Below are 27,403 nucleotides of genomic sequence, written 5' to 3' on the forward strand. Positions count from 1 at the left end.
ATGGCCGTACCTGACAGCTAGCTGCCTGGGCACAGCCCTGCCCTCTTGATGCTAGGGGTGTGGGTAGGGTCTGCAGGCTCGATGCTGGAGGGGGGTGCAGGATGGGGCTGTACCTCAAGGAGCCTGCACTTGCAAAGACTGAGGAGGCCAGGGCGCATGCCGGTCCTGTACTGAGAGGAGTGGGGACAGGAAATAGGGACCAGTCTGGCGCCTGAGACCTAGACATGGACCTCCAGGAGAGCCCCGTTCTTCTGCTGACTCAGCTCTGGCCCTTGCTCAGGGCCTGTCTCCTATGGCCCCCTCCCCACTCCCTGCCTTGGTCGCTTTCAGGTACTGTCCCCCTCCTGCCAGTGGCTCACAGGTATCTGCCTACTGTCTCCCTGAGCTGGGTGAGGCAGGGCTCCTCTGCCCATTCAATACATATGTGGCATATGGCTAGGCCTTCACAATCCAGAGGGGCCCGGGAGGAGGCCTTGCCAACCATCCATTGCCCCAGGACCCTGCTGTGGCTTCCCGCTGCTCTGCTGGGGAGGCTGGAGGTCCCTGGCACCCTGACTTATTGGCACTGGCATCTGTTTTGAGGAGAGGGGAGAGTGCAGGTTGATTAGGCCTGTTCCCCTTTCTGGGAAGCTCCAGAAACTCACTCCAGAAACTTCTTTCCTCCAGCCCATAGGCAGTACCAGGGCCTAAGATGGCCACAGTGTAGCCACTGCGGCAGCCATTGTCTCTGAACCATGCTTCTGCCCCCAGCAGTGACTTTGCTCTCTTTCTGTCTCCTGAATTAATTGGAAACCTACCCTCAGCCGGTGGTCAGCCTTGGCCCGTGTGGAAAGCTAGAAGGCATCAGGGCCCTGTTGACAGCCTCATTCTTGGTCAGGGACCCGGTGTTTCCTGCCTGTCACGAGCTCTCTCTGGGCCTGGATGTGGAGGACACGGGTGGGGAGAGTCCGCAGGAAGTCAGCCAGTGGCCTCAGGCTCTCTCGGCCAGCCAGCATTTGTCGTTAACCAGACAGAAGGCTGGAGGCCTTTGAGCAGCAGCTCTCAGGTCTTTTGGGTGCCAGCCATGGTCTCTGAGGACACGTTTGCCCATTGAGGCCACAGGCTGAACAAGGCCACCTGCTGCCCTGGCCAGGTGAGCATGTGTGGAGGCCAGGGCAGCAGGGGTGGAGGGTGGGAGGGCAGCAGCCCCTTTTCAGGAGAGAGGGCAGCATGGTGGGCAGCAGGCAGGACAGGACTCTTGCCCTCGAAGGGCAGCATCTGTGGCGCCATCTCTGTACTGCTGGTCAGTGGCTATACTGCCCTGGCCTGCAGAAGCCTGGTGTGGTGCTGCCTGGGCGCAGGGGCAGCTGCTGGTGGGGGCCACGCTGGGTGAGTGCCATCTAGCCCAGAGGGCTGCAGTGTGGGATTGGGCTGCTCTGCTGAACATGGTGCCCATCTTGTGCCTGGGGAAGTAGACAGGACTGGGCTGCTGCTCAGGCCCAGGACCCCTGAGAGTAACCCTGCACAGGCTGCCCTGCCATGGTGGGCCCTGAAGGTGAGTCACAGCCAGCCCCAGGACTGCACACCACTGCCACCCAGGAGCCAGGCCCAGCACCAGCCCAGGGGCTCAGAGGGCCTCCCTGTAGGCCCAGAGTTCTGGGGTGCAGGGGCAGCAGGTCAGCAGAGGGTCTGAGGAGCAGTGCCCAAGGGCTGAGCCTCACATTGAGCGAGGATTTAATTTTTTTGTTGTTGTAAGATTTGTGGATTTGCCTGTGTCCTCACTGGCTTCCAGCAAGTTCATTAATCTGAACTGAAGCTGAAATGTGACTTATATCCCTAAACTGCCTGTCACTTTTTTCCTCTTTTCAAATTCGTTTGACATGAAAGTGCGAAATAAACAGAAGCTGCTGTGTTTAAGCAGATGAATCGGAGGCTTTTCCATCCCGACTACAAATGGTCCTGTCACAGGGCTGCCGCTTGCTGGGCTGCCTTATTTTATTTTATTTTGTGTCTGTGCGGTAAATCTTAAGTAATCTCTGTGCAGTTTTGACGAGGTTTAGGCCAAGATTTTGAAGGGCTCTGAAACGCTTCTCCAAAGTGACGTCTCATTAAAGAGGAATCAGCCTGGGGATGGGAGACGTCCTCACCGGGGTGGCCACGATTCCCATGTGCTCCCCTTGCCCAGAGCCGAGTGTCTCCTTAATGAGCAGGTGTGCCCACGCAGCCCCTGGGCTGCCATGCCACCCTGCTCTACCTCTTGCCTGCTCTCTGGTTTGGGGTCTGCCCTGGCCAGCTCAGGCTGCCATGGCAAAGTACCGCAGACAGGGCGGCTTAAACAGCAGAAGTTTATTTCTCACAGTTCTGGAGGCTGAAGTTTGAGATCAGGGTGCCAGCAAACTGGGTGTCTGATGAGGGCCCTCTGCCTGGTTTATAGAGGGCTGTCTTCTCACTATGTCTTCATGTGGCAGAGAGAGAGAGAACTGGTATCTCTTCTCATCAAGGTGCTAATCCCATCACAAAGGCCACCCCAGGACTCCATCTAACCCTTAATCACCTCCTACAAGCCCCACCTCCTGGTACTGTCCCACTGGGGGTTACAGCTTCAATGTGCGGATTTTGAGAGACACAAACATTCAGTCTATAGCAGGACATGTCCTGCTCAGGCCAGCTGGAGATGGTTCCCATGGCCTCCTGACATGCTCCGAATTGTGTGGTAGTTAGAGAAACTTGGGATGAGTCCTAACCTAAAACCAGGGCTTCCTTCTCACTGATGTTGCCACACCCCGGTGCTGTGGTGTGAATATCCCCTCTAAAGCTCACGTTGAAGTTCAGTTGTCGATGTACTAGTATTGGGAGGTGACTGGGCCGTGAGAGCCTACCTTCGTGACCAGACTAGTGCTGTGTCTTGGGCTCCTGATCCAGGGATGAGTTTGCCGTGATTTCCTCTCCTGGTCTTGCTTGCCCTTCCACCATGGGAAGACCCTTGCCAGACTCCAGAACCGTGACTCAAGTAAACTTATTTTCTTTATAAATTACCCAGTCGGTTGTTAATGGACTAAGACATCAGACCTTGCTCTGCCTCTGGTGATGGCGATGGAAAAGTCCAGCCAACCCCAATCCCAGTCAGCTTGGCCTGGGGCTGGGGCCTGGGGCTGGCAGGGGACAGACCCACACATCAAGGGGGCTTCGGTGTGCAGGATCAGACTCAGGTGTTGAGTGGGCAAAGTCCCACCCACAGCACTCTCCTCCAGGGATCAGGAAGCAGGCAGGCAAAGAAGCCAAGAGTTTCATGGGTGGCTGCTGCTGGGACGCACTGATACCTACCCAGCATGGGTGTCCATGACAGGGCTCAGAGAAGAGCCCTCTAGGGCAGGGGCCTGTAAGGGGGGCAGGATGGAATGGTCAGGGTCCACATGGTGCAGGCCTTGCCATGGGCCTAGGGAAGGGTCTGAAATGTCTGCTGAGAGGATGGAGGCCAGGCAGGTGGGAAGGTGGACCTACTGGCCCTGCTGGATGGGTGGGGCATGGGGGACATCAGGACAGGGGCTGCACCCAGGCAGGAACAGGCCTGCTGAAGTGGCGGCACTGCTGTGGGCTCCTCAAGCCTCCTGGGCTGTGACAGCTTCGTGTAGCTCCAGGGCATGTTCCCAGGCATCCACCTGCTTCCCGCCTTCTGTCTGATGAGGAGCCAGGTGAGGTCAGAGGGTGAGAGTGCTGAAGCCCCATTGTCTGCGGGAGCTGGGCTGCACATTGAGCAGCTCATACAAACAACCTGAAGAGGCCTCGAGGCCAAGAACAGCTCTGAATGCCTGTGAAAATGCTTAAGAATAATGGGATTGTCAGTTTTGATTTTGGTTAATGGACTAGCTGAGTTTTGAATTGATTGTATTAAAAACAAGAGGGAGATGTTCCGGCTGCCTTTGTGTTGCCGGCTGGGTGCTGGTCCAGGATGCAAGTTCAGGTGCGTGGCCTGCTGTGGCCTGTACGCTCTGTCCATGGTGGCCTGGCCTAGGCTGTCTGGCCTTCTGCCCTGAGCGCTTCTTCTGTGGGGTGAGAGTAGGCGGTGGTTCTGCCCAGCCTGCTGCCCCCGTGTCTGTCCTGAGTGGGGCTTTCCTCGCATTGTGGTTTGTGTGGCCTGTGGCTTTGTGTGGCTGCTCAGGCTTCATGTGTGCAACCCCTGCCCAAGGCCAGTACCACTTTCCAGGAACCCTGCGGAGGGCCGAAGCTGGCCGTTCCCAAGGAAAGGCTGGCCCCAAGTGACCTCCTAGCCCACGGGCTGGCCTTGGATGACCAGTGTGAGATCTGGGAGTCCGCTGAGCGGGCCTGGACTTGGCAGTCCTGGCCTGTAGTGATGGCTCTGGGCCAGCTGCTGCTGTGGGGCTGGCCGGCCAGTAGGTGAACATCTGTGTCCAGGCTTGACCTGGCCACAGGCTGCCCAGGGCCATGCTGACCACAGCACAGCATCTGCTCTGCCCGACCCAGGCCTGGCCAGGCCTCAGCCTGCACATGGCTATAGGCAGGTCCAAAAGACCACAGCAGCTGGGTCTGGGTAGGGGCAGCTGGCCGAGGTGACCACAGGCTGCCCCGTCCTCAATGTATGTTGGCAGGCTGGGGCAAGGGCTGTCTCAATAAGACTCTCTGTCCTGGCTGTTCCAGCACCCCGAGAGGGAGGAGGGAGGCGCGCTGTGGTTCCTGGGCTCACTCCCGTCCCTGCTCCTAACGAGTTTCTTGCATTTATTTATTTTTTTATATATACTTTTCTACTTTGAGAAAAGTTGCAAAAATAGCACACAGAACTCCTTTCCCTAAACTCACTGGTTTTACATTTTGTCCCATTAGCTACATGATTTTCTCTGCTTCTGTATGACCTTTTGGATGGAAGTTGGAGCTTTTGTGCCCCTTGAGCAGGACACTTTGGGACTGTCTCTTGGTCTCTTGTGATGCTGATGTGTTTGGAGGGCCAAGGCAGGTGTTTTGAACAGTGCCTTCCACGGGGCTTGTCTCATGTCTCCTTGGGATGAGATTCGGATTTGCCGTCTGGTCAGGAAGCTCAGGCTGCCTGGCACAGCGGCGTTAGCCGGTTTCTCTGTGGGGCAAGTTACTTCGAGTGATTGTAGGGGAGCTAAGTGAGGACTAGGCAAGCACCCTATTTCTTACAGAAGCTTTACCCACTTGTTCTAGATCCTGCAATGATGCCCCAGGCCCTCCTTTCTTCCGCGTAAGTCGATTGGTGGGTCTCCTGTAAGCAGCGTTTTCCTCTGACCCCTGTTGCTTTGTATATTGATTTATTTACTTGAAATGACGTGGACGCAGGATTCTCATTCCATTTGATAGGTTAGCATCTGTTACACTGTTACTTAGTTTGGTTCTTTTTTGTTTGTTTGTTTGTTTTAGAGGCAGAGTCTTACTCTGTCGCCCAGGCTGGAGTGTAGTGGCATCATCACAGTTCACTGTAGCCTCCAACTCCTGGGCTCCAGCAATCCTCCTGCCTCAGCCTCTCGAGTTGTTGGGACTACAGGCACCACCACGCCCAGCTAATTAAAACAATTTTTTTGAGATGGGGTCTTGCTTTGTCACCCAGGCTGGTCTTGAACTCCTGGGCTGAAGCAGTCCTCCCACCTCAGCCTCTCAGAATGCTGGGATTACAGGAGTGAGCTACCACACCTGGCTCTGGCCTGGATCCTTTCAACACAGGGCCCCAATTTCCTGGGCAGTTCCTCACTTTCTACACAATGAGATGCTCCAGGCTCACCTTGAACTTTCCCTCTCGGAGCCCTGGAGTTAGCCTTTTCTCTGCAGAATGCTGGCTTTTGTGCAGTGTCTCTTGGCCTTTTCTTTGCAGTGCATAGGACCCTTTTGTCCCCCCTGAGAGCCCCCCCAAATCACGTGGCCCTGAGCATCAGTAGTGTTGAGATCCTGGCCTGGGGACACTGCACTAGCAGATGCGTGTGTCTGTGTCGTGGACTGCTCTGTCAAGATACGGAATACCTCCACACCCTGGAGCATTCTCGAATGCCCCTTCCCAGGCCAGGCCTCCGTCCCCTGAGGTGGCCACTGTTCTGATTTTTTTCACTGAAAATGAGCTTTATTGTTCTAGAACATCCTCTAAGTGGAGTCAGACATTCTGTTTCCAGCCGCCTGCTTGCTCAGCAGTAAGCCTGATTCTTGCTCGTGTTGCGGGTCCCTGTTGCCAGGCTGCGTTCCCTGGTTTGTTCTGCAGATGGCTTGTTACTTCTCTTGATGGGCAGGTGAGCTGTTTCCAGTTTAGGGTAATTATGAATAAAGGCTGCTAAACATTCTTCACGTAGACCTGTGTGTACATTTTCCTTCAGAGTGGAATTGCTGGGACGTGGGGAGGAGGTATGTTTAACTTTACATGAAGCCACCAAACCTCTCCCAAGTGGTGGGACCCTTTCTGTTCCCATTATACTTGGTGTTATCTTCTTTTTAATTTTCACGTTCTCAGTGTGTGGTGGCATCTTGCTGTGGTTTTAATTTGCATTTCCCTGATGACCAATGATGAACACTAATTCATGGGCCAATTTAAGGCCATTTGTTGTCTTCGTTTGTGAAAGATCTGTTCAAGTCTTTTGCCCAGTTTTTAAATTGGTGGTTTGTCTTTTTATTCTTGAGCTGTGGCATGTGCTTAATGTTTTTAAGCCTCTGTGCCACCTTCCTTCCCCTGCTGAGTCAGCTTCACCTGTTGGCATGAGGGCTTTGTTTCCCGCCTAGGATCCGATGGTGGGTGCAGGGTGGTTCTGGCCCTATGGAGGGCTTGTGTTCCTGTGGCTGCTACCCCCTGCATGTGTCTGCCTGTGACAACACTCCACAGCCCTACCCACTGCCCTCAGCCTCTGTGTGCAGCGTCCCTCTGGGGCCACTACTTCCCTCTCGTTCCGGCTCTCACTTAGCTCAGGTCTCTGCCCAGCATCACTGCACCCTGAAGCTCTGGCCATTGTAGGCCTTCCCGAGGGCCTTGTGACTCAGGGGCCATTTGCTGGAGCCTGTGTTCTCTGCCCTGGCACACGTATGTCCCTCTCCCACCCAGGGCCCAGGACCTGTTGAGGCACGCAGGGCTACCACCTGCATTTCTGGGGCTCCTCATTCATGCTCCAGCTGATGCTCTGGAATTTGAGAAAACAGGTGAAGAAATCAAAGCAGGAAGTTTGGCCTGAGAGTGGCAGAGAGTGTCTCTGCGGGAGGTGGGCCCAGTTCACTTGGAGAGGGAGGGGCTCTCCTACAGCTGGTGCCAGTCGTGGTCAGCCTACAGGCAAGGATCTCAGGCCTTCCCTGGCCCTGGGGAGGGCCTGTGGAGATGGCCTCTAAGGTCCCCTTCCTGCCTGCCCCCTCGAGCTTCCCACATGGTGCTGAGGCAGGTCTCCTCCGGCAGGTTTTTTAGAATTTTATTTTATGAGAAGAGGCGGTTACAGCTCCCCAAGTGCCGTAAAAGTTAATGTGATGGCCTCCCTGTGCCTGTGCTCATTTTTATAATTTTTTATTTTATGAAACAGGACAGGGAGCTTAGTGACTTATTACTATTCATTTCGTTTCAATGTAGTAAATATTGATTCAGTTGGGGGTTTTCAATTTAAACCACTCGGCGATTATATAAAATATTACTGGCCTCTGAAATTATGCTTACCGATCCCTTCGGCTGCTCATTAAGGAAGGAGTGCAATTTTTAGATCCCTTTGCCTTCATCATTCTAATAAATGGGCTGAGATACGTTTTTGCACGGAAGGTGCCACAGAAGCTGCTAGCAGGGGCTTGACAGCATGGATGCAACTCTTAATTTGGAAGTCGTTTCAAAGTGCGCCGTGGTTATTTATTTATTTCTGTTTGTCTGAGGCAGGCAGGCCTTTCAGCGCTCGCTCCTCTGCAGTGCCTGTGGCAGCAGGGCTCAGCCGGTGTCCTCCCAAGCTGAGCCAGCACGCCTACCGCCCACTGTGGGTGGGGGCCTGGCCCTCCCACCGCCTCACCTCAGTGGTTTTGCGCAGGGAGAGGGAGGAGAACCAGTCCTGCCGGGACATCAGCTGACCCTAATCGGCACTAAGGCTGGGATGTTCCTGAGGGACACCTCTGATTCTCCAGGACTTTGGAAGAAGGGAGGGGGACTTTTTCCTGGAGATTTTAGAACCCAACCCTTGCTGACAGGTGTGGCAGGGCAGGGCCGGGATGCAGGACTTGGAGGAGGAAGCCCCAGTAGGAAGTGTACACTGTCAAACACTGCACCTGGGCACTAGTTGAAGCCCCCAGGCCCTCTGGCGTTGGTCCCTCGGGAGCCAGGCCTCCAAGTCTGGGTCTGTGTGTTGCTCAGTCCCTGTCCTCACCTGGGTGGGCAGCACCTGGTGGCCCTGTGGCCAGCACTGCTGAGGGTCTGGACCAGCACGCCTGAACTCAGGGCCCAGAGCCCCTGGAGGCCCATGTGGTGGCCCCGTGCTCCCAGGCAGAGAAAAGCCTGAGCTGCCCCTCTCCTCAGCCATCCTGGCCTTAGTGGGATGCAGAGCAGGGTACAAGTGACAGGGTCATCGTCTGCAGGGTCATACCACGCCCCCTGTGACACTTGGCCCCTCAATGTGCTGTCTGTTGCTGTTCCTCAGTGGGCTGTGGGGACTGTTGGTGAGGGGTCAGAAAGCACAGTGACCAGAGTTCTTGTGAGGGACAGCAGGACTGTGGGCACAAGAGGAGGGGAGGTAGGCAGGGGCGAGGAGGGGCCCTGGATGGGGATGATGCTGAGGACCTTATGGGAGAAAGGAAGGGGCAGGCCCCGGATCCCTGTTCTGGACCAGCCCTGGGCTGTGTCCCCTGAGTGTGGTGCTGTCAATAGGTGGGCCGGTGAGGATGGCACCTGGAGGTGGCGGACAGTGGGGCAGCTGAGGCCTGCACATGTTCTTCCTCCCAGCCCTGGGCTCTACCGCCATGTCCCTCTGCTTTGCAGCGCAGCCCTCTGCCTCCCCCAACCCCAGTGGGTCAGCTCTGGCCCAGTCCACCCCATCCCTGCCGCACGTGGGCAGCCCTGCTGGGCAAGGGTAGTGGTAGAGGAATGAGAATTGAGGGAAGGGGTACTTTTTGTCCCCACTGTGACATCTGCATGACTCTATGACATCGGGGCTGGCACCTAAGGGGCAGGCGGTGGCAGCCCCACTCCTGAGCCCTTGTATAAAGCACTGAGCCTTGGCCCCTGGGGCTGAGGGAGCTTCTTTACTCTCAGGCTGGCTTGTGTGCAGCTGAGGCCCTGCCTAGAGGCCTTCTGCGGTCAGGGGGTGAGTCTCGCCCTGTCCCTGCTGTGGGGATGCAAGAGGGCCCAGGTAAGATGCTGCTGCAGCCACAGCAGGACTCAGGCCTTTTGTGGGCCAGCAGTAACACCGTGGGGATCACCTGTGCAGAGTGCTTGGTGACAAATCTGGAGGGACCTTCCTTCAGTTTGCCTAGGGACCGCTGGGGAGGAAGATGCAAAGCCCATCAGGCTTCTCCTGTGGAATCCACGAAATCGCCCTCAGCCTGGGGGTGAGCCGCCTGTGCCCAGGCCCTCCCACGCTCGGCCAGCACGTGGGTACATGGGTCTCTCACATGTATCTCAGTTGGTTCCTCGGGCTCCATGGGGAAGGGGCAAGCGTGTCTGTTCCTGGAAGGAAGAAACTGAAAATACCACCCTGACAGGAAGAAATAAAACGTCCTTGTCACCCAGTGCTACCTGGGTGCCTTACATAATTAAACACCATTTTAAATACCACTTTTACCTTGGTTTTAGAGGTGGTAGTAAAGTGTCACTCAAATAATCAATATCATACTTAACTCCTAAAATAGATCAACCTTCCAGGCAGATCTTACCCCAAAACTCAACTCACCTCTCATGGCCAAGCTGGAGACCTGATGGAGGGACAGAGCGGCCTTGCACTGGGGGCCTGGGAGCCTAACAGGGCACTGAGGGCCCCGTGCACCTGTGCTCAGTCGGGGCACAGGTGGGCTCAACCTGGCTCCGCCTTGTCTTGGTCAGGAGGGTGCCCAGTGGGTTCTCTGGGCTGGGCCCCTGGGCCCAGTGACCCCTGTGGTCAGTGTGTGCACGGTGCTGGCCCACCCCTCCTCACCATGCCTCCTTGCCCTTTCTCTGCATCTGCCCTACTGTACTGCCATGAGGGTCCTCAGAGGTGGCACATGGGTAAGACCTTATCACCAGCCCACCCCATGGGTGCAGCACAGCCCCCATCAGGGAGGTAAGGCGCCTTCCTTAGCACCCCCTCCTCCCAGCCCCCAGCTGCCACTAAGGCTGGTAGAGGGTCCAGCCTTTTCACACAACCACTGGGCAGTGGTTTAGGAAACATGGGATGTCTGAGGGTGCTTCGTGTGAAATGTTTGCCCTAGATTTCGGTTGGGGACTGCAGTTCCAGAGACCTGTGGCCAGGACAGGACTGGGGACCCCAGCAGGCTGGTGGGGCCTGGGCCCTGCTGAGCCCCATGCAGGGCCTGTGGTTCCCTGACTGTCTTCCGAGTCAGCAGGGTTTCTGAGGCTGTCCCGCCCACTCCCCAGAGCCAGGAGCTGGGTTTAATTTGCGGTTGGATGTCTGTTAAGATTGCGTCCACTTCCCAAGTCAGCACTTAATTGGCAAGGCGCTTGATTTAACAGCGTGGGAGCCTCCACCGGAAAAATGGCTTGAATAAATCACTGCCTGACGCCAGAAAATAGATATAATCTCAGCATTAACTACATTAATAGTAGCAGGAGCCGAATTAAGAAAGCCATAAAGCATAGGCGAGCAGGCATAAATTATGGCCCCCGCTCGGTCCCCTCATGCTGGGCTGGTGGGGGGCAGTCCTAGGTGGGGCAAGGGGAGAGGTGCCCCCCACACACCAAGGCTGGAGCTATGGCCTTGGCCTTGCTTGTTCCTGTGGGGCTCCTCCCTGGCAGGTGGGGCAGATGGGCAGGGCCAGGCAGGCTAGTGGGCAGGCCGGGTACCCCAGCTGTAGCAGGAGGGTACACCCCCCAGGGGTTGGCTATGGGGGCCCAGCCCCTCCTCCCTGCTGGCCATGCCTCCTCCAGGACTTCCCCTACCCTTCCTCACCTCTCCTAGCTTCTGCTTGGGGCCAGGCCTTGGTTGAGTGCTTCCCACCACCAGGGGTATCCTCTGCCCAGTGGGTGCCAGAACGTGCTAGAATGGTCCCTGCATGTTATGGACAGGAGTGGCAGAGCAGAGAGTAGATTCAGCCAGGGCTGGTTCCAGACATACCTCTGGCCCTTCTCAAGTGTCTGCAGGCCAGAAGGCTTTCTGTAGGAGGTGACATTTGGCTTGCTGGTTAGGTAGACACAGCTTGATCACCCCCTGGGTCCCTTGTCAGGCCTGGCGGTGAAATCTCTCCTCTCCGTTACTGGTCTCACATCTACCCCATGAGGTTCCTTGATCCAGATGACACTGGCTTGTACCACAGCATAGTCCTGGTGGTTGGGGCTGTCACTGGTTTAGGGAGAGCCGGGGTAGGGCACATACCGCTGGCCCTGTGTCCTTGTCAGCATCAGCAGCCATTGCCAGAAACTCGGACTGAGTGGAAGGGATGCTGCCCAGTCTTCATTTTCATGTGGTTCATATTCTTTGTCAAGTTCAACATTGTTTACACCCACTATTCAGTTGTCTCTGGAATGCCTGTTTCTTAGAGATTCATAGGACCCTTTAAGTATTCAGGGTGTCATCTTTTTGTCATTTTCCTCAGTTTCAATTCTGCCTTTCAGTTTTGTGAAAATTTTTAACAGAAGTTTTTCCGTTTCTGTGCACTTAAATCTGTCAGTCTCTTAAGATGTCACATATTGGTTTGCTTAAAACAGCCTTCCCTGCCCCAACATTCTATGAGTTCTGGAAGGTTCCCTCGTGCCCCCTCTTGTTCACATCTCCACCCACAGGCATCCACTTCTCTCGTCTCTGTTGGTCTGGATTGGCTTTGTCTGTTTCCGAACTGCACAGTCATGGACTCATACAGTGGGTGCTGCTTTGTATCTAACTTCTTTTATTTACCACTTGTTGTGGACTGAACTGTGTCCCCTGCAAAGTTCGCAGATTGAAACTAACCCCCAGCATGACTATGTTTGGAGATGGGGTCTTTAAGCAGGGAATTGAGGTTAACTCAGCAGGACTGGTGTCCTTATAAGAGGAAGAGGGCTGGGTGCGGTGTCTCACGCCTGTCATCCCAGCACTTGGGAGGCCGAGGTGGGAGGATCACTTAAGGCCAGGAGTTCAAGACTAGCCTGGGCAACATAGCAAGACTCCATCTCTATAAAAAATAGAAAATATAATCTGAGTGTGGTGGCACATACCTATAGTCCCAGCTACTTGGGAGGCTGAGATGGGAGGATCACTTGAGCCCAGGAGTTTGAGGTTTCAGTGAGCTATGATCGAGCCACTACACTCTAGCCTGGGAGTATTTTTTATTTAAAAAAATAAATAATTAAAAAAATTTGGCCAGGCGCAGTGGCTCACACCTGTAATCCTAGCACTCTGGGAGGCCAAGGCGGGTGGATCACTCAAGGTCAGGAGTTCGAGACCAGCCTGAGCAAGAGCGAGACCCCCGTCTCTACTAAAAAAAAATAGAAAGGAATTATCTGGCCTACTAAAATATATATACAGAAAAATATTAGCCGGGCATGGTGGCGCATGCCTGTAGTCCCAGCTACTCGGGAGGCTGAGGCAGTAGGATTGCTTAAGCCCAGGAGTTTGAGGTTGCTGTGAGCTAGGCTGACGCCACGGCACTCACTCTAGCCCAGGCAACAGAGCGAGACTCTGTCTCAAAAAAAAAAAAAAAAAAAAAATTAAAAAGAGGAAGAGTCTCCAGGTACACACTCACAGAAAAGAAGCCACATGAGGACAGCAAGAAGGTGGCCATCTGCAAACCAGGAGGAGAGGCCTCACTGGAAACACCTTGATCTGCGATGTCCAGCCTGGGGAGAAAATACATTTCTGCTGTGGATGCTGCCCAGTGTGTGGTGTTCTGCTAGAGCATCTGGAGCAGACTTGTGCACCAGTGTTTGTTAGACTTTTCTGTGATGCTGTGTATGGCAGGAAGTCATTCTTTCTCCCTGCCATGTGATATTCCATGATGAAGATATGTCAGAGTTGATGCGTTTTGTTGTTGATGGTATCTGGGTTATTTCCCATCGTTGCTAGTTATACACAGAGCTGCTCTCGGTCTTACTGGGCATGTCGCTGGGGGACCAGAAAACATCCTTTCTATGGAGGGTGCTGCCTCAGGGGCTGATGGATGCCGAGTGTTAGTAGCTGAGGCCAAACCTTTTCCCGTGGTGGTGGTCCCAGCCTGTGATCTGCGCACCTAAGGAGCGTTCCAGTCGCCCCATGGCCTTGGCCAGCACTGGCTGTGGCCAGACTTTCCTGCTCTAGCCATGCTTGTAGGGTGTGGGGGCATCACACCGAGATCTTACTTTGTACATCCCAGAAACTAACAATGCCGAGCATCTTTTTCTTCACTTTATGTCCCTTGGCTGTGCTTTTTTGTAAGGTACCTCTTCAATTTTGCCTGCTTTCTTATTAGTTTGCTTTTTTATTCCTGGGCTAGAGTTCTTTATATATTAATATTATGGATACATTCCTCTCCTAAAGTCTTCTTTCAGTCTAGGACTGGCTTTTTCATGATGTCTGGCTTATCAGTCTTCTCTTTTATGAGTAGTGCTCTTTGTAAGCTATTTAAGAAACATTTTCCTACCCCAAGCTCATGTTTTCTTCTAGAAGCTTGACTATTTTAGCTTTTACCTTTAAGTTTATGGTCCTTCTTGAGTTAACTTTTACTTGTGGTCCAAGGTGGGGGTCAAGGTTCTTTGTCTCCCTGCAGAGACACATTTATGAGCCCCCTGACCCACCCAAGTGCAAGGGCATTTGCTGTCACTCAGGTGACCAGATGGATATGTAGACTATTTCTGGACTCTTCATTCTTACCGTTGACTTATTGGTCTATTTTCTTAGTTATTCCCAAATGTTTCTTCTTCCAGATGAACTTCAGAAACATTGGGTTAGATTCTCAGCTTCCCCAAGCAACCATCCTCCAAATCAACGAAGTGGAATTTTATTTTTCTTGTAATTCCACCCACTTACATAGCACTGAGTGCAGGGGGTTGGGAGAGCAAGGCCGGGTCTTCCAGGTTCCTGTGCTTCTCTGAACCTTCCACTTGCTGGCTGGACACCCCTGCTGTGGAGTTTTTCCTAAGTTGTTTTAGAGTTTCTGTGGCTTTTCTTCATATGTTCCAACTGGTTTTTGCTGGTGTCTTGGAAGGCTGTTGGTTTTCACGTATATTTTCTTCACCATCAGGCTGCTGTTCATCGTTCTACAGATACTGGGTTTTTGTGTTGAGGCTCCTGGGTCTTTCTGAGATATTTTCTCAGATGCCACCATCCTCTCAAGGCTCCTAGGCTATGCAAAGCTTGCTGAGGTCACCACCCCTTTCCAGTGGAGCTGGACTGGATCTGTTGTGGGATCCTGGGGGCAGGGGGTGCCATTCCACTAGGGTCTAGGGTGGGGGGAGGGTCTGCTTAGATAGCAGTCCCTTAGATAGCAGTGACCAGAGGGGTCCCTGAGGGCCCAGGCAGGATTTGGGCCAGCCCTGCCCCTCACCAGCCTGCAGGGGCAGAGTGGGTCCTGGGCTGATGACTCAGCCTGGGGCATGGCACCTGCTGCAGAGCATCCCTCCAGCTAGGCCCTGCAAGGGCAGCTTCACCTGGGCACCCGGCCTGGCCTCTCTGCCTGACGAGCTGAACTCTGCACTCCAGAGTGCGACCATTAAGTCCTAGTAATACCTGTTTTTTTGCGGCTAACATACAAAACACCAATAGCTTCAGCTGAAATGGATTTTTAAAAGTGTCATTTTATGGAGAATTTTACTTTCCATCTTGTTGTTTATTAGGCTCTTAAAGGGAAAGCTTGTAATGCATCCATTGATCGAAATACCAATTGAATAGATGTGAGCACATAAAATACATAAAATAGTCCCAGCCCCTCATAATGGAGCAGCAGCATTTGTAATGGAGGCAGCGCAATTAGTATCGCCCGGCACCACGCGGGCTGGGCTGGCAAGGGGCGCCCTGAATCATTTTTCTTCATTGCTGGGGAGAAACAGGGCAGGGGTGTTCCTCGAGAAGGAGCAGCACCCAGCCCCAAAGTCCTCAGGTGACGCAACAGAGCCCTGCCTTCGGTCAGCCCCAGGGCCTGGGGGTACCAGCTGTGTCCTGCCTCACTCATGTACAGCTTCCTGCCTGTACCCCTTCCCACCCTTTTCAGGCCATGCCCACCCTGACTGCGACCCATGGGGTTGCTGGCAGCTGTGCAGGTGATGCCTCATAGTACCCCCTGGCCTGTAGTGCAGAGGCCTCAGCCCCCACCCAGGCCCATAGCCCACTTGCCTGCCTGCCAGTGTGTCCTGGAGAGCCGAATTGCAGGCCTGGTGCGCACACACGTGCTCAGGGTGGGTCCTGCAGGAGAGCCACGACTGGAGGCTGGACAGCCCCATCTGGTCATGCTATGGCCTCTGCTGAGCAGGGCTGCTGCCTGGGGAGTCTGAGGGGCCTGAGGGGCCTGGATGTGGAGCTTTGGGGGGCCATGGGCGAGACTCAAGATGAGTGAGTTATGTGGGTGGAGAAGGGTCATTCCTGGGGGGTCAGGCGGCCCCAGCCACTGTGAGACCTGTGTGTCCACACGTCTGGCAATTCAGAAGGCAGTCCTGGGTCCCAGCACACAGCCCTCTGAGACAAGGCCAGTGTCTGGGGTACCGAGGCCACCCCTCCCCCACCACACCCTGCCGGCCCAGCTCAGGCCCTGCCTCTCAGGGACTCTGTCTCCCTCCCCTAGAAGCAGAACTCTCTGTTGGTCCAGGTCATCTTGGCCCGGCCGTGAGTGACTGAGTCTGGCCAGTTCCACTCTGGGGGCTGGAACTGCTTCCCACTGTTAGAGGCTGGGGCTCAGGCCTCGTGGTAGGTGCTCTGAGAAGCTGGGAGGGAGGAAGGCTTCCAAATGGCTGCACCCGTGCCTTTACCCACACGCGTGCACACGCGCACACTTACCCTCTGAGCGGGCCGACATGGGGGCCATCAGCGTTTCCGGTGGAAAGCCCCGCTTAAGCAGTTTTGTGCCTGTCGCGGCAGTTCCGCCTGACCTACTTGGGGATTTGCTGCGCGAGCCGCCTCCCTGGGCCCCTCTTCTGCTGACTGCGCACTCCCCGCCCAGGCTCTAAGCTTGGAAAAATTGTGCTCCATTTCCTGAAAAATGCTTCCCCAGTTGTTTTCCCTGCTCCCCAGCTGGTCTGTCCACCTACTACACGTCTCCGCTGGCCTGGGTGGCCAGTGGGCTATTGGGTCCTGGGCCAGCGCACTGACCCTGCTGCAGCTGGCAGGGGTTGGAGGTTGTGTTCCAGTCCCTGTGCTGCAGCAGCTTGGCACCTGCTCCTACAGTCCTTCCTGTCCAGCTGCCAGGGCCAAGCCCAGACTCCCCTCAGCCCTTTCCTCCAGCCCTCCGCCCCTCCTGCCTCATGAGAATCCTTCAAAGCATACATGTCCATGCCCCACCCACCCCAGCAGCCCAGAGCCCTTGGAACCTGTACTCTCCCCTGCTCCCTTTGTTCTCAGAAAGCCCGTCTTGCCCTGGCCTTGATCCCAGTGCCTGGCCCTGGCTGCCCCTCTTGCTGCCCTGTGCTGGTGCCCTGCCTCTGCAGAGCACACAGCCCCTCTTGTCCCCTCTTTCAGCTGCTGGGCACTTTGGCTGAGGTACCCCCACCACAGGTCTCCTTCCTGCATGTCCGTGACTGACCAGGGCCCCCCCGAGCCCTCCGAAGAGATCCAGGGCAGCACCACGTGGGTGTGTAGTTGCTGCATAAGCAGAGCCAGTGCCGCCTATGCCAAGGCCGGTAGGGTCCCACTCTCATCAGGGATCAGGAAGGCTTCCCCAAGGGTGTGACATCAGAGCTTGGGCTCAGGCGTACCCAGAGGTCCAAGCATAGGGACAGCATGTACCAAGGCCCAATGCCAGGAGGGAGCATGGTGCTTTCTAGGAACTGGAACTTTCCAGGGTGACTGAAGTTCTGGGCTAGAAGGAGGGTGCATGGGGGCCATGGCCCACAAGGATCAGAGAACCTGGCCTCATAGGGCCTCATGACTTGGTTGTTATAAGAACAAGGGGACCGGCTGCAGGGTTTTTGGGGCACATGATCAAATGTGCAGTTTTCAAATCAACTGGCGGGCCAGGGTGTGTGCAGGGCCCCAACCTGCCCCAGGTGGGACTACGCCAGCTCAGTAGTTGGCAGAGACCACAGCGGGAGGCCAGTGCACCTGGCAGGGAGGCCTGGGCCTGGGGCTCTGCCAGGGTGGATGCTGGGGGCCATCTGCAGAGGGGTACAGTCAGAGGCAGGGCTGGATGGGAAGTTCAGGGTGTCGAGAGGAGTGCCGAGCTGCTGTGGTAGGAGAAGAGCCCTCAATTCCTGCCAGCAGTTCTCCTCAGGTTAGAGGTCTCTGGTGCGAACTCTGGTCTGTGCCAGCCTTTGTGCCACCCCTGGTTGCATCTCTGGGCCTGGGGGGCCAGGTAAGGGCAATGCTCCAGAGAGGCCTGACCTTGCCAGAGCTGTCTGTGATCTGCCCTGGCCTCACCCCCTGGCCCATGTGACCCATGTGGAGAGAGGCCCTGAAAGACCCCACTGTTGAACAAGCTGTGGGCTGCCCAGTGTGGCCTGAGGCAGTGTTTGTTTAAAGGTGCGATTGAATCTGGTGAATGGTGGACGTTTCTGAGTTTGAAAGTTGCCTGGCTATGGCCTGGGTCCCTCCAGTCCCACCTGTGTGTGCCTGGTCCAGGGCATCCTGGTGGGCCAGGCTATTTCCAGGGTCTCTAGAATGGAGGATGCCTCTCCCACCTCCCCTCACTATCTGTGCCTGAGTCAGGAGAGAGAGCCTTTCTGGGCCTTCCCCCTAATGTGGCCTAGTCAGGCTGGTGTCCTGGCCCAGTGGGCCCTGAGCTTGGAGCACTGGTGCCTTGCTCTCTCTGGTCAGTCCCATGGCTGGGTCCCATGGCATGGAGACATCACAGGGCACAGAAGTGCCCCTGCCCACAAGCAGGGGGTGGCACCCAGAGTCTGGGGGTACACTGGGACCAGGCTGCCCCGAGGGCTGCACTTGTCCTAGTGGGGGGCCTTCAGGAGGAGGCACGTGCATTTATCAGATGTGTTTCTGCTGAGCCTCGGGCTTCTGCCACTGGTAACACAGGTGTGGAGGCCATCACCCTGGGGACAGGCCCAGGAGCCTATTTGCTCATCTGTGCGTGCACACCCACATGCCTGGCTGAGGGGCCACAGGGCTAGTCTTACACGAGTGTGGGCATCAGTACCTGGGAGGTGGTACAGTGGCCCTGGGCAAGGCCCCGTCTCAGCCATGGGCTGCACTGACCTGCCACAGGCAGTGGTCTCAGGGAGCAGGCAGACCACAGGTGTCCAGAGTCAGCCCTCAAACCTCTCATATGGGCCAGTTGGCAGCAGTGCCCCAGGCCAAGGCCTTGGAGGGCATGGGAGCCTGAAGGCTGGCTCTCTGCCTGTGGACGTGCCTTGCAGATGCAGGCAGGGGACGCACCACACCTAGCCCTGGGCTCTCAGGGAAACCAGACAGGTCTCAGGGAGAGCCTCCCTTCTGTCTTACCCAGATCCCCAACAGCATGCCCACCCCAGGTATGTCCTTTTCACTTGGTTCTTCCCCTCTGCTCCTAAACACAGGTGGAAAGGAATCCCTGGTGGTTGGAGCCAATGTCTGTCCCTCTTGCCCCGCAGAGCTGGGCTGTACTCAGGCTGGTCTCCGGTCCTACCTTGCTCAGGCACAGCTGGGAGAAGGGCCGCAGAGGGGCCCAGGTGGGCCCAAGGCAGACATATGGCCTTAGGAGGCAGAAAGAGCTGGGCTCAGCCACCTGAGTGCCCACCTTGGTCCGTTGGTTGGCCTGAGCAGCCTCTGGCCTGGAAGTCTCCAGCTATTCCCAAGGCATGGGTGCATAGGCAGCTTTTTTTTTTTATAAACCTACTTTTGTGGTGTGTGTGTCTTTTTCCCCATTACTACTGCTTTTCATTTAAAATGTTATCTCCCCCCTTCCTGTCCTTCATGCCCCCCCAGGGGGAAGAGGGGAGGCCCAGCCTCACCCTGGAGTAGTCAAGGTTATGGTGATAAATCCTGGGGCATTGTCACTTCTATTCGGAGTAAATTGGCTGGCCGCTTTCGGGCTGAAGGAAAGATAATTTGCTGTAGTATTTCAAATGGATTAGAAATGGATTTGAAGGGAAAGTTCATGCCTCCCATTACAAAGGCGAGAAGGAAGACTATCTTAAGGCACTGTTCCCTCCCTGGCCTTCATTATCCACGCTTAATACCTTTCCTATTTTCCGGCGTTAATGAAATTTCCTGGCGGCGTGGGCCTGCCGGACGGATGGGAGAAGCCTTTAGATCTGCGGGTTCCCGTTGCAGAAAAGGAATTACAGAGCTTGCCGTGAGGGCAGGCGCGTTCTCCGGGTCCTTGGCCCTGCTATTATCTCATTAATTTTATCCTCTCTTCTCAATACAGTTCCTTTCCAAAGGCTGTTCTCTCTGTTAGGGTCACAATTTACTGGAGTGCTGTGACACCCATGGCCGTGAAAAGCTACAAGGCCCCGCCCCACGCCCTCCCAGCGCCCTCCTAGCTGCAGGTTCCAAAGCCAGGCGGGCGCTGTCCCTGGCATACTTGAGCCCCGAGGTTCTGGCCAGGCCTCCCCAAGTCCCCCCACATCATCATCCCGGATGCAGCTTCTCCACATGAGCCTTCCAGGCCCCTGGGGGTGCCAAGCAGCAGACAGCATCTGTCCCCCTTCATTGGAGGCCTGGGAGCATGTGTGTGCACCGAAAGTGAGTAGCGCCTGGGACAGTCTAACAGAGGGGCCGCCATGTTTCCGTTCTGCCAAATGGACCCACGAACCTCCTGTAGTTGCTATCAAATTCCAGTGAGTTATGTTTTGGGGAGGGGAGAGAAATGAACAAATGGATTGTTCATGTTCACCCGTGAGAATAAACGTGGGAAGAAATGTCACCCAAGATGTGCCTTTCAGCTGTGAAAACAAATCATGAAAAGTGGCCACTAGTGAGGTGGATTGCTCCACATGCAGTTACAGGCAGGGTGAGTGTGGCCACAGCACCCGACCCTGAGCCCATGGTTGGTTCCTTGCTCCTGGGATGTGCCCATTAGCAGCACCAGACTGAGGCTTCTCTGTGCAGAGCCAAGGGGCTGCTGGACCTCATGGAGCAGGGATGGTGCCCTTGTGCCTGGAACTCGGCCATCCTGGAAGCTTCTCGCCCCTCCTGCCCCCTGGAGGCCCTGCAGGTCTCTGCCTCCACTGGGCCCTTCCCTGGGCCTGGCCAACTCTTTCCACAGCTGCATCATGCTGCTTTAGTCCTGTGGCTTTGCCCTCTGGGCTGTCCCGGGGGAGGGAGCAGGTGCTGCAGCTCTCGCTGCTCGGCCATGACACTACTCATGTCAGCCCTCTGGGGCTCCTGGGGAAAAGGGCACACAGATGAGGGGATGGTGGGCTGTCCCCCATTTGAACCTCAGTCAGGGGCATATTCCCACAGGTGAGTTCTCGCGGGGTTGGGCTCCTGGGACGTCCCTCCCTCCCACCTTCCCAAGGCATCCTGAAGCCAGGCCCAGGAGGAGAGTTGGGCATGGGTCCGGTTGCTTGCCTGTCCCTCCTACTTTAGGGTGGCCTGTGCTGTGGCTGGAGGGTAGGACATGTAGGAATGGTGTCACCCTCACAAAAGCCTGCTGGAGGCAATGCCTGCATGGGCCCCAAGTGGGGGCTCCCAGAGGCAAGGACTCCTGCCCAGTGGTATTATGGGCAGAGGCTCAGCAAGTGGCCTATGCTGTGGTATGGGGGTGTCCCCCAGCCACCAGCCCCCTCCCCCTCCCAACCGTGCACCAGCCCTGGCTGATGGAGGAAGGGGCAGCTGCCCTGTGGGTGGTGAGGGTCCAGAGGGTGGCAGTTGTAGGACCCTGTCCCTCAGGCCTGGACTGGCCCTAGTGCACACTGAAGGTACAGGGCAGGTGCCCTGAGGCCAGGGCAGGCCACACCAGGGTCCCAAGGTCTGACAAGAGCCTGGAGGTCCGAGTCTGCCTGGCTGCCACCCCCTCCTGCCCAGATGGTGCCTTGTGGTGGGGGCAGCTGAGCCTGTCGGACGCAGCCAGGATGGGTGGGAAGTGGGGGCTAGGCAGATCTCGCAGCACAGTGAGGCCCCTCGGTGGGCTCTTTCTCTCCAAGATTGGTGTTTGTGAACTTGAATTTTAATTAAGGGAAACTGGGTTAAGTGCTTCCCGAGTTGTGTTTATACTTACATCGCAGCTTCGGTCCAAGCGCCTGGCTGGCTCTGCTCCCATTATCTTTCTAATGGGTCCTCAGAGGCCACGGACTGGTGAGAATGGCCACAGCTTGCAGATGAAGAGACCAAGGCCCAGAGGGGCCACAATGCTGAGTGGTAGGGATGGCGGCTGAGCCCAGGGCAGGACTGCTTGACCCCTGGCACCTCCTTTCCTGGTGACTGCACCCCAGTGGCACCTGTGGCCTGCCCCATCCAGCCAGCCAAGCAAGCCAAGCCCCACCTCTGCGTATTCAGCAGACCTAGGTCTGAGGGGCACACGCCCCAGCTGGGAAATGATCTCCTGCAGCTGCAGGCAGGATCGGGTACCGTGTGCTCCCAGGGGACGGGCCTGTGTCTTGGGCTTGGGTGGGCTGTAGGCCATGGGCACAATGGAGGACCCAGGAAGGAGGGATCCTCACCTCCCATTTGAACTGCTCCCTCTGCCAGCCCACGAGCTGCTGCTGATGGTGAGGGCTGCTGTATCCTCGGGGTTCTGCTAAAAACAGCCCAGCCAGTGGCTCACGCCTGTAATCCTAGCACTCTGGAAGGCTGAGGTGGGTGGATCGTTTGAGCTCGGGAGTTCAAGACCAGCCGGAGCAAGAGTGAGACCCCATCTCTACCAAAAAAATAGAAAGAAATTAGTTGGACAACTAAAAATATATAGAAAAAAATTAGCCAGGCATGGTGGCGCATGCCTGTAGTCCCAGCTACTCAGGAGGCTGAGACAGAAGGATTGCTTAAGCCCAGGAGTTTGAGGTTGCTGTGAGCTAGGCTGATGCCATGGCACTCTAGCCCGGGCAACAGAGTGAGACTCTGTCTCAAAAAAAAAAAAAAAAACTCCAGCCTTCATCTGCCCAGATGTGCCCATGGGCACAGTGTGTACACTCAGTGGTCATAGCAGTGTGAGCAGAGTCTAAGCTAATAAGGAGTTAAGCTCAATTTGGTAAACAAATCACTGCTGAAATGTGCCCTGGCAGAGGAGACCCACCCCCTGTGGAGGTCTGAGGGCAGCCTGCCCAGGAGACAGTCAATGGAGGAGCGGCAGGGAGCTGTAGGGCGGCAGGTGGCTTAGCGCCTGCTCCCCACTCAGTCGGCCCTTGGGCTTCCCTGGGGCCTGTGGGTGTCTGGCAGGATGGGGCTCAGGTCCTACCAGGGGCAGGGGGGACAGGAGGGGTCAGGCGGCCACCTGGGCTCAAGGCCCATTGGCCCAGGTCTGGTTTTCTGGCCGGAGTCACTGGTTCTGATAATCTCAGGGACTCTCTCAGGCCTCTTTGGCCCCAGACCTTGATGCTACTGTGGCATTTCCCTAGCAGGGGCCTGGTTGGGGGTCTGAGTGGCTGTCCCCTGCCTGCTCTCAGTGCAGGGCTCTCTGAGCAGTAGGTAAAGGGGATGGGCAGCACAGCCTGCTGACCCTGTGTCGTCCGCTGTTCAGGGTGGCATGTGCTGCAGAGGTGGCTGCCAGCCTTGGCATAGATTCAAGGGCTGCCTTAAGGCAGTTGCCAAGGGCCAGGGCCCTGCCCTGTGCTTCTCATCAAAATGTAGACTTCTTGGTGGCCTTTCCACTGCACTGCAGCCCCAGGGAACCTTGCCCATCGGTGCCCAGCCAGGTGGGCAGGGCCCAGGGGTGATGATGCCCAAGGGAGGGGGATGTGTGCATGTTGGAGGAAGAAGCTGTCCCCTCCCCAGGGCCCTCTGGGGACTCTCAAGCCTCCAGCCTGGTTGGAGGGGTTCTGCATTCCCTGGAAAATGCCATAGAACTGTCCCTGGGGGACAGGGAGGAGCAGGGGACAGAGGTCTCTGGGTGGCTGGGTTGATGGCCTGTGGTCTCCCTGCTGCAGGGTATCTCAGGCAGTGGGTTCTGGTCTGTCCCAGAGCCTGGGTCTGGGCATGGCCCGGGCACTGACTGCCAGAGCTCCAGTCCATCCTGGGGCCATGTCTGATGGTGTTTCCTGTCCCTGCAGGTCCCTGGTGCTGAATCGTCTGCGTCCAGCTACCACTGGGGAAGGGAAAGCACAGCCAGGCTCCCCTCGGTGGTTGAACAAAGGCTACCGCTGCATCGGAGGGGTCCTCTACAAGGTGTCTGCCAACAAGCTCTCCAAGACCTGCAGCCGGCCCAGCGACGGGGGCAGCAGGCCCCTCCTCCGCACAGGTGAGGGGTGATGAGTACCACAGGTTGGGCCCCTCCAACTCCTGACATCTCATGGCTCCTCCAGGCTAGGTGCTCCCAGGGAGCTGATCCACACAAGCACTTTCCAAGTGGGTCACATCCCAGCCTGGGAATTAATTTTACTCTTCGCTACATTCGGAGCTTTGGTAGCTGTCCCTCCCAAGGCCCACAGGGGCCGCCGGAGCAGGGAGGGCCCAAGGAGGCCCTACAGCCTCTGCTATCCCCTGGGAAGGGGCTCACGGCGGCATCCGCCTCTCGCTGGGCTGAGAGGCCCCTGACTTTCAGTGGGGGGCTGTGCACAGTGTCTGTGTTCTGCTCTTGGACAAAGGATGAGCCAGGTATGGCAAACACGCCCGGGTGAGTGAACACCTGGGGCCACGGCGCCCTGTAATCACATTGGTGATGCCTCACTAACTGCGTCTGGAGGCAGCCGCCACCGCCACCTCGTGCCCTCACGGCCCAGGGAAACAGGCTGAGGAGAAGGAAATGCTTTGGATTCGCTTATTGTACAAATTAACTAGAAAAATATTTTGGTTTCAGTCCGATTTTACCCCCTTCCTTGTCCATCAAAAAAAGGCAAGATTGCAAGCTGTGTGGGGTTGCAGTGGCCCATTGCGCCAGCCCCCACCTACCAGAGGCCCAGCCCGGCAGGAGGTGGATGCCAATGGCAGGGTCTGTGGGGTCAGAGGCAGGCGAGGCATGCCCCCCAGAAGCCAGTCCTACTGGCTGCCCTACCCACTGTGCTTCCAGGCCCTGTCTTTGGGATCAAGGGGCTTCTGAACTGCCATTTTCCAGGCAGGACACAGAGGGAACATGGTTCGCAAAGAGAGGCACCCCTATTCTGCCTGACCCTGTGTGCCTCAGTTTCCCATCCATGCCTCGAGGGACTGGCTGCTCGATCTCCTGGGGCTGGGGCCGTGGTCTCCAACCTCTAGGCCAAAGACTAGTAATGGTCCACAGCCTGTTAGGGACTGGGACACAGAGCTCTGCTGCCCCCCACCCCCAATATGTGGAAAAAAATTGTCTTCCATGAAACTTGGTGGAGACGGTTGGGGGGGCGCACACACAGTAGAAGGTGAGCGGTGGGCTAGTGAGCAAAGCTTTATCTGTATTTACAGCCACTGTCCATCTCTGGCATCACTGCCTGAGCTCCGCCTCCCTGCCCTCACCCCCTCACCCCACACCGCCATGGCCTGTGGAACTGTTGTCTTCCATGAAACCAGTCCTTGGTGCCAAAGATGTTGGGGACCGCTGGGCTGGGGAATAGGTCCTCCCTTCACCCGGTAGGGCTCATGCTGGTCGCCTCTGAGCCCAGAACTTGGTAGCCCATGGGGCTCCACACACAGCAGTTGGCACTGCAGAGGGTGGGGGTCTTGGGCAGGGGTATCCCCTCTCCCAGCCTGCGGCTCACTGCTGAGCCCGTCCCCTGACAAGGCGGGCCGCAGGCTGGGCAGCTGTGTGGGAGTAGACAGGGCCATAGGGCCTGGTGCGCAGCTGAGTGGGCTTGCAGAGAGCCAGCAGCAGCTAGTCTGCAGGGACATCAGCGTTGGCCCCTATGACAAGGCCATGAGGTGGCCTCTTTGTGGGTCATACCTGCTGGTCCCACCTTCCCCTGGCCTCCTTGGCATAGGGCAAGCCCAGCCTTGTTGTGAGTGTGCCCCCAGCCCAGGCTGACCCCGCAGGCAGAACCTGAGGCCTGGGGAGGCCTTGGCTTCTCAGCTCCAGCCTTCCTTTCTGGCCCCAGAGGCAGTGGGTTGAGCTGCCAGGCAGAGCCCTGGCGGGGCCCAGTGAAGGTGCCCAGCCCACAACTGCCCATCCTGGCAGACAGGCATCCTGTGCAGTCCCAGTGCAGGGAGGCGTGAGGCTGAGAGCCAGCGATGATCCCAGGGGGCCACAGGTAACAAATACGAAGTTTGTGTCAGGGCATTTCACTGCCCACAGACAGCACCCACCCACTCCCTGCCCCAGCTCCTGCAGGGCATGTCCTGGGTGCTGGACCCTGGTGTCCTGGAGACATGGCTGTGGTGCCACTTGGCGGATGGTGGTCCTCAGATCGTGCCCTCCACTGGGATGGCCCTGGTCTGAGCTCCAGGGTGCCTGGGCTGCTGCCTGGAAGATGGCAGAGCATAGGGGGAGGGTGGGGCGGTCACACCTCCTCCCTGGGAGGCTTCCGTGCCGCTCCCTGCTCCCCTCAGTGCCAAGTGCTGAGCCCTGCAGAATCTCATCTTCCCATTTGCACACGGCAGAGCCAGGCGGGCACAGAGCCCGTGACGTCACTGCACTGTGGACAGTCCGTCCCAGCCCTTCCCTTGCCCCAGAGCTGGCTAAGAGTTAGTCCCATTCCCCCACTGCCCTTCTGGGGCGTGTCACACCCCTGTCCTGGCAGCAACCCAGAGCCCCCTCGGTTTAGCCTCAGCTGTGCAAGTGAGGAGGACCCAGTGCCCAGAGGTGCCAGGGTGGGTGGGGAGGCCAGCCTGCTACCAAGCAGGGCTACAGCTGCCCATGTCTACCAGCCAGCCTTGGTGTTAACTGTGAGACAGTCCTGGGGCTCCACACTCTCCTCCTTAGGCAGGGGCCGTGGGGGCTGCACCCACTCACCCATCCTGTGAGTTGGCAGGTGAGGGCCTCGCTGCCTGGCCCCCTGTGGCCATGCCTTGCAATGAGGAAGGTAGATTGCTCCCAGCTGTGGGATGCTGCTGACCGGTCCACTTTGATGAATAATAATTAAAGAAATAAATCTCCTCCCCCAGTATCAGTGAAAATTTGACTTCATCAAGAAAGTGCAGCCCTCCTTGGGAGGGGCAGGGGCTTTACTTCCTCTCTTTGCTCCTCTCCCAGGGCCCTCAGAGACAGCAGCAACATCAGTTGTTGGCTTTCCTGGTTCCCTGAAACTGAGCCCCTCCCTCCCAAAGGGCCCAACCCTAGGATCCCTCCCTATGTTCTTCTGCTGGGCCTGGGTGTTCAGCTGGGTCTGGCCCGTGCTGTGGCCACCAAGAGCCTGGTGGTGCCTGCAAGGGGCTATGCCCTGAGCCTGCCTGCCAGAGCCGACTCCAGGCAACCCCAAAGCCCCCAGGCCCATGTGAGGCAGATGTGGGCTGTGGCCTCCTTGCTGTACTGACCAGCTGCTGTGTGTTCCCGGGCAAGCGGGGCCTCTGTACCTCCTCTTCCCGTCTGTGGCCTGTCCACCCCTCCCTGGGTGCTGTTGGGGAGGCCTCTCCCTGGGGTGCTGCTTCAGTCTTCCCAAGGGCCCAGCTTCCATGTGCCTGGCATGCCCTGGAGGGCCTGGTGGGCTTTCAGCTGAGCAGATCAGGACTTGGTGCAGCTTCTCCTCTGACAGCCTGGGAAAGGGCCTGCCCAGCCCTGCCTAGTGGCGTTGGGTCTGGCTGCCTGAGCTCATCCCTTGCTCACCTCAGACACAATCTCGGGGCCAGGCAGCTGCCGTCCAGTAGGCTCTGGCCAGAGCAAGGGCTGGGGTGCTAAGGCAGCTGTGACCCCAGAGGGCCCCCCTCCCACCCCAGCTGGCCCCCTGGGAGCCTGCACTCAGTGGGGGTGGGGCTGGAAGGAACCAGCATCTATTTTGGGAAGATCCCAGGAAGTAAAAGTTCTCTAGAATGCTAGGCACCTTCTGCTCTCAAGGTTGCTGAGGGTTATGGAGTTGAACTTTTTAGCACCTCTCAGCAGCCCCTGCCTCTTTTCAAGCCAGCTACTTTATGTGCATTTTTTAACACTGCAAAGCATTTGAAAAGGTGCCTCCTGTTCTTGTCAAAACTCCTACTGTGAGCCCCACACTGGCATTTTTTCTAAAGAGCAAACAGTGAAAGGGAGTAGACCCCCCCCTCGGTTCCTGACAGGCAGGCAGTGACGTCAGCGTGTCCCT

At 56.7% G+C, this 27,403-nt stretch overlaps 1 protein-coding gene across 1 annotated transcript in view; it reads left to right on the top strand.

The window, feature by feature from the left end:
• The window catches only part of ZC3H3 (zinc finger CCCH-type containing 3), an 82,376-nt gene that overhangs the window by 35,159 nt on the left and 19,814 nt on the right, over positions 1-27,403 (top strand). The window contains exon 5 of the mRNA XM_045561335.1: positions 23,321-23,508. Coding sequence (XP_045417291.1) covers positions 23,321-23,508 — 188 coding nt within the window. The remainder of the gene's footprint in view (positions 1-23,320; positions 23,509-27,403) is intronic.

Source organism: Lemur catta, chromosome 9 (genome assembly GCF_020740605.2).
Source record: "Lemur catta isolate mLemCat1 chromosome 9, mLemCat1.pri, whole genome shotgun sequence".
NCBI classification, from domain to species: Eukaryota; Metazoa; Chordata; class Mammalia; order Primates; family Lemuridae; genus Lemur; species Lemur catta.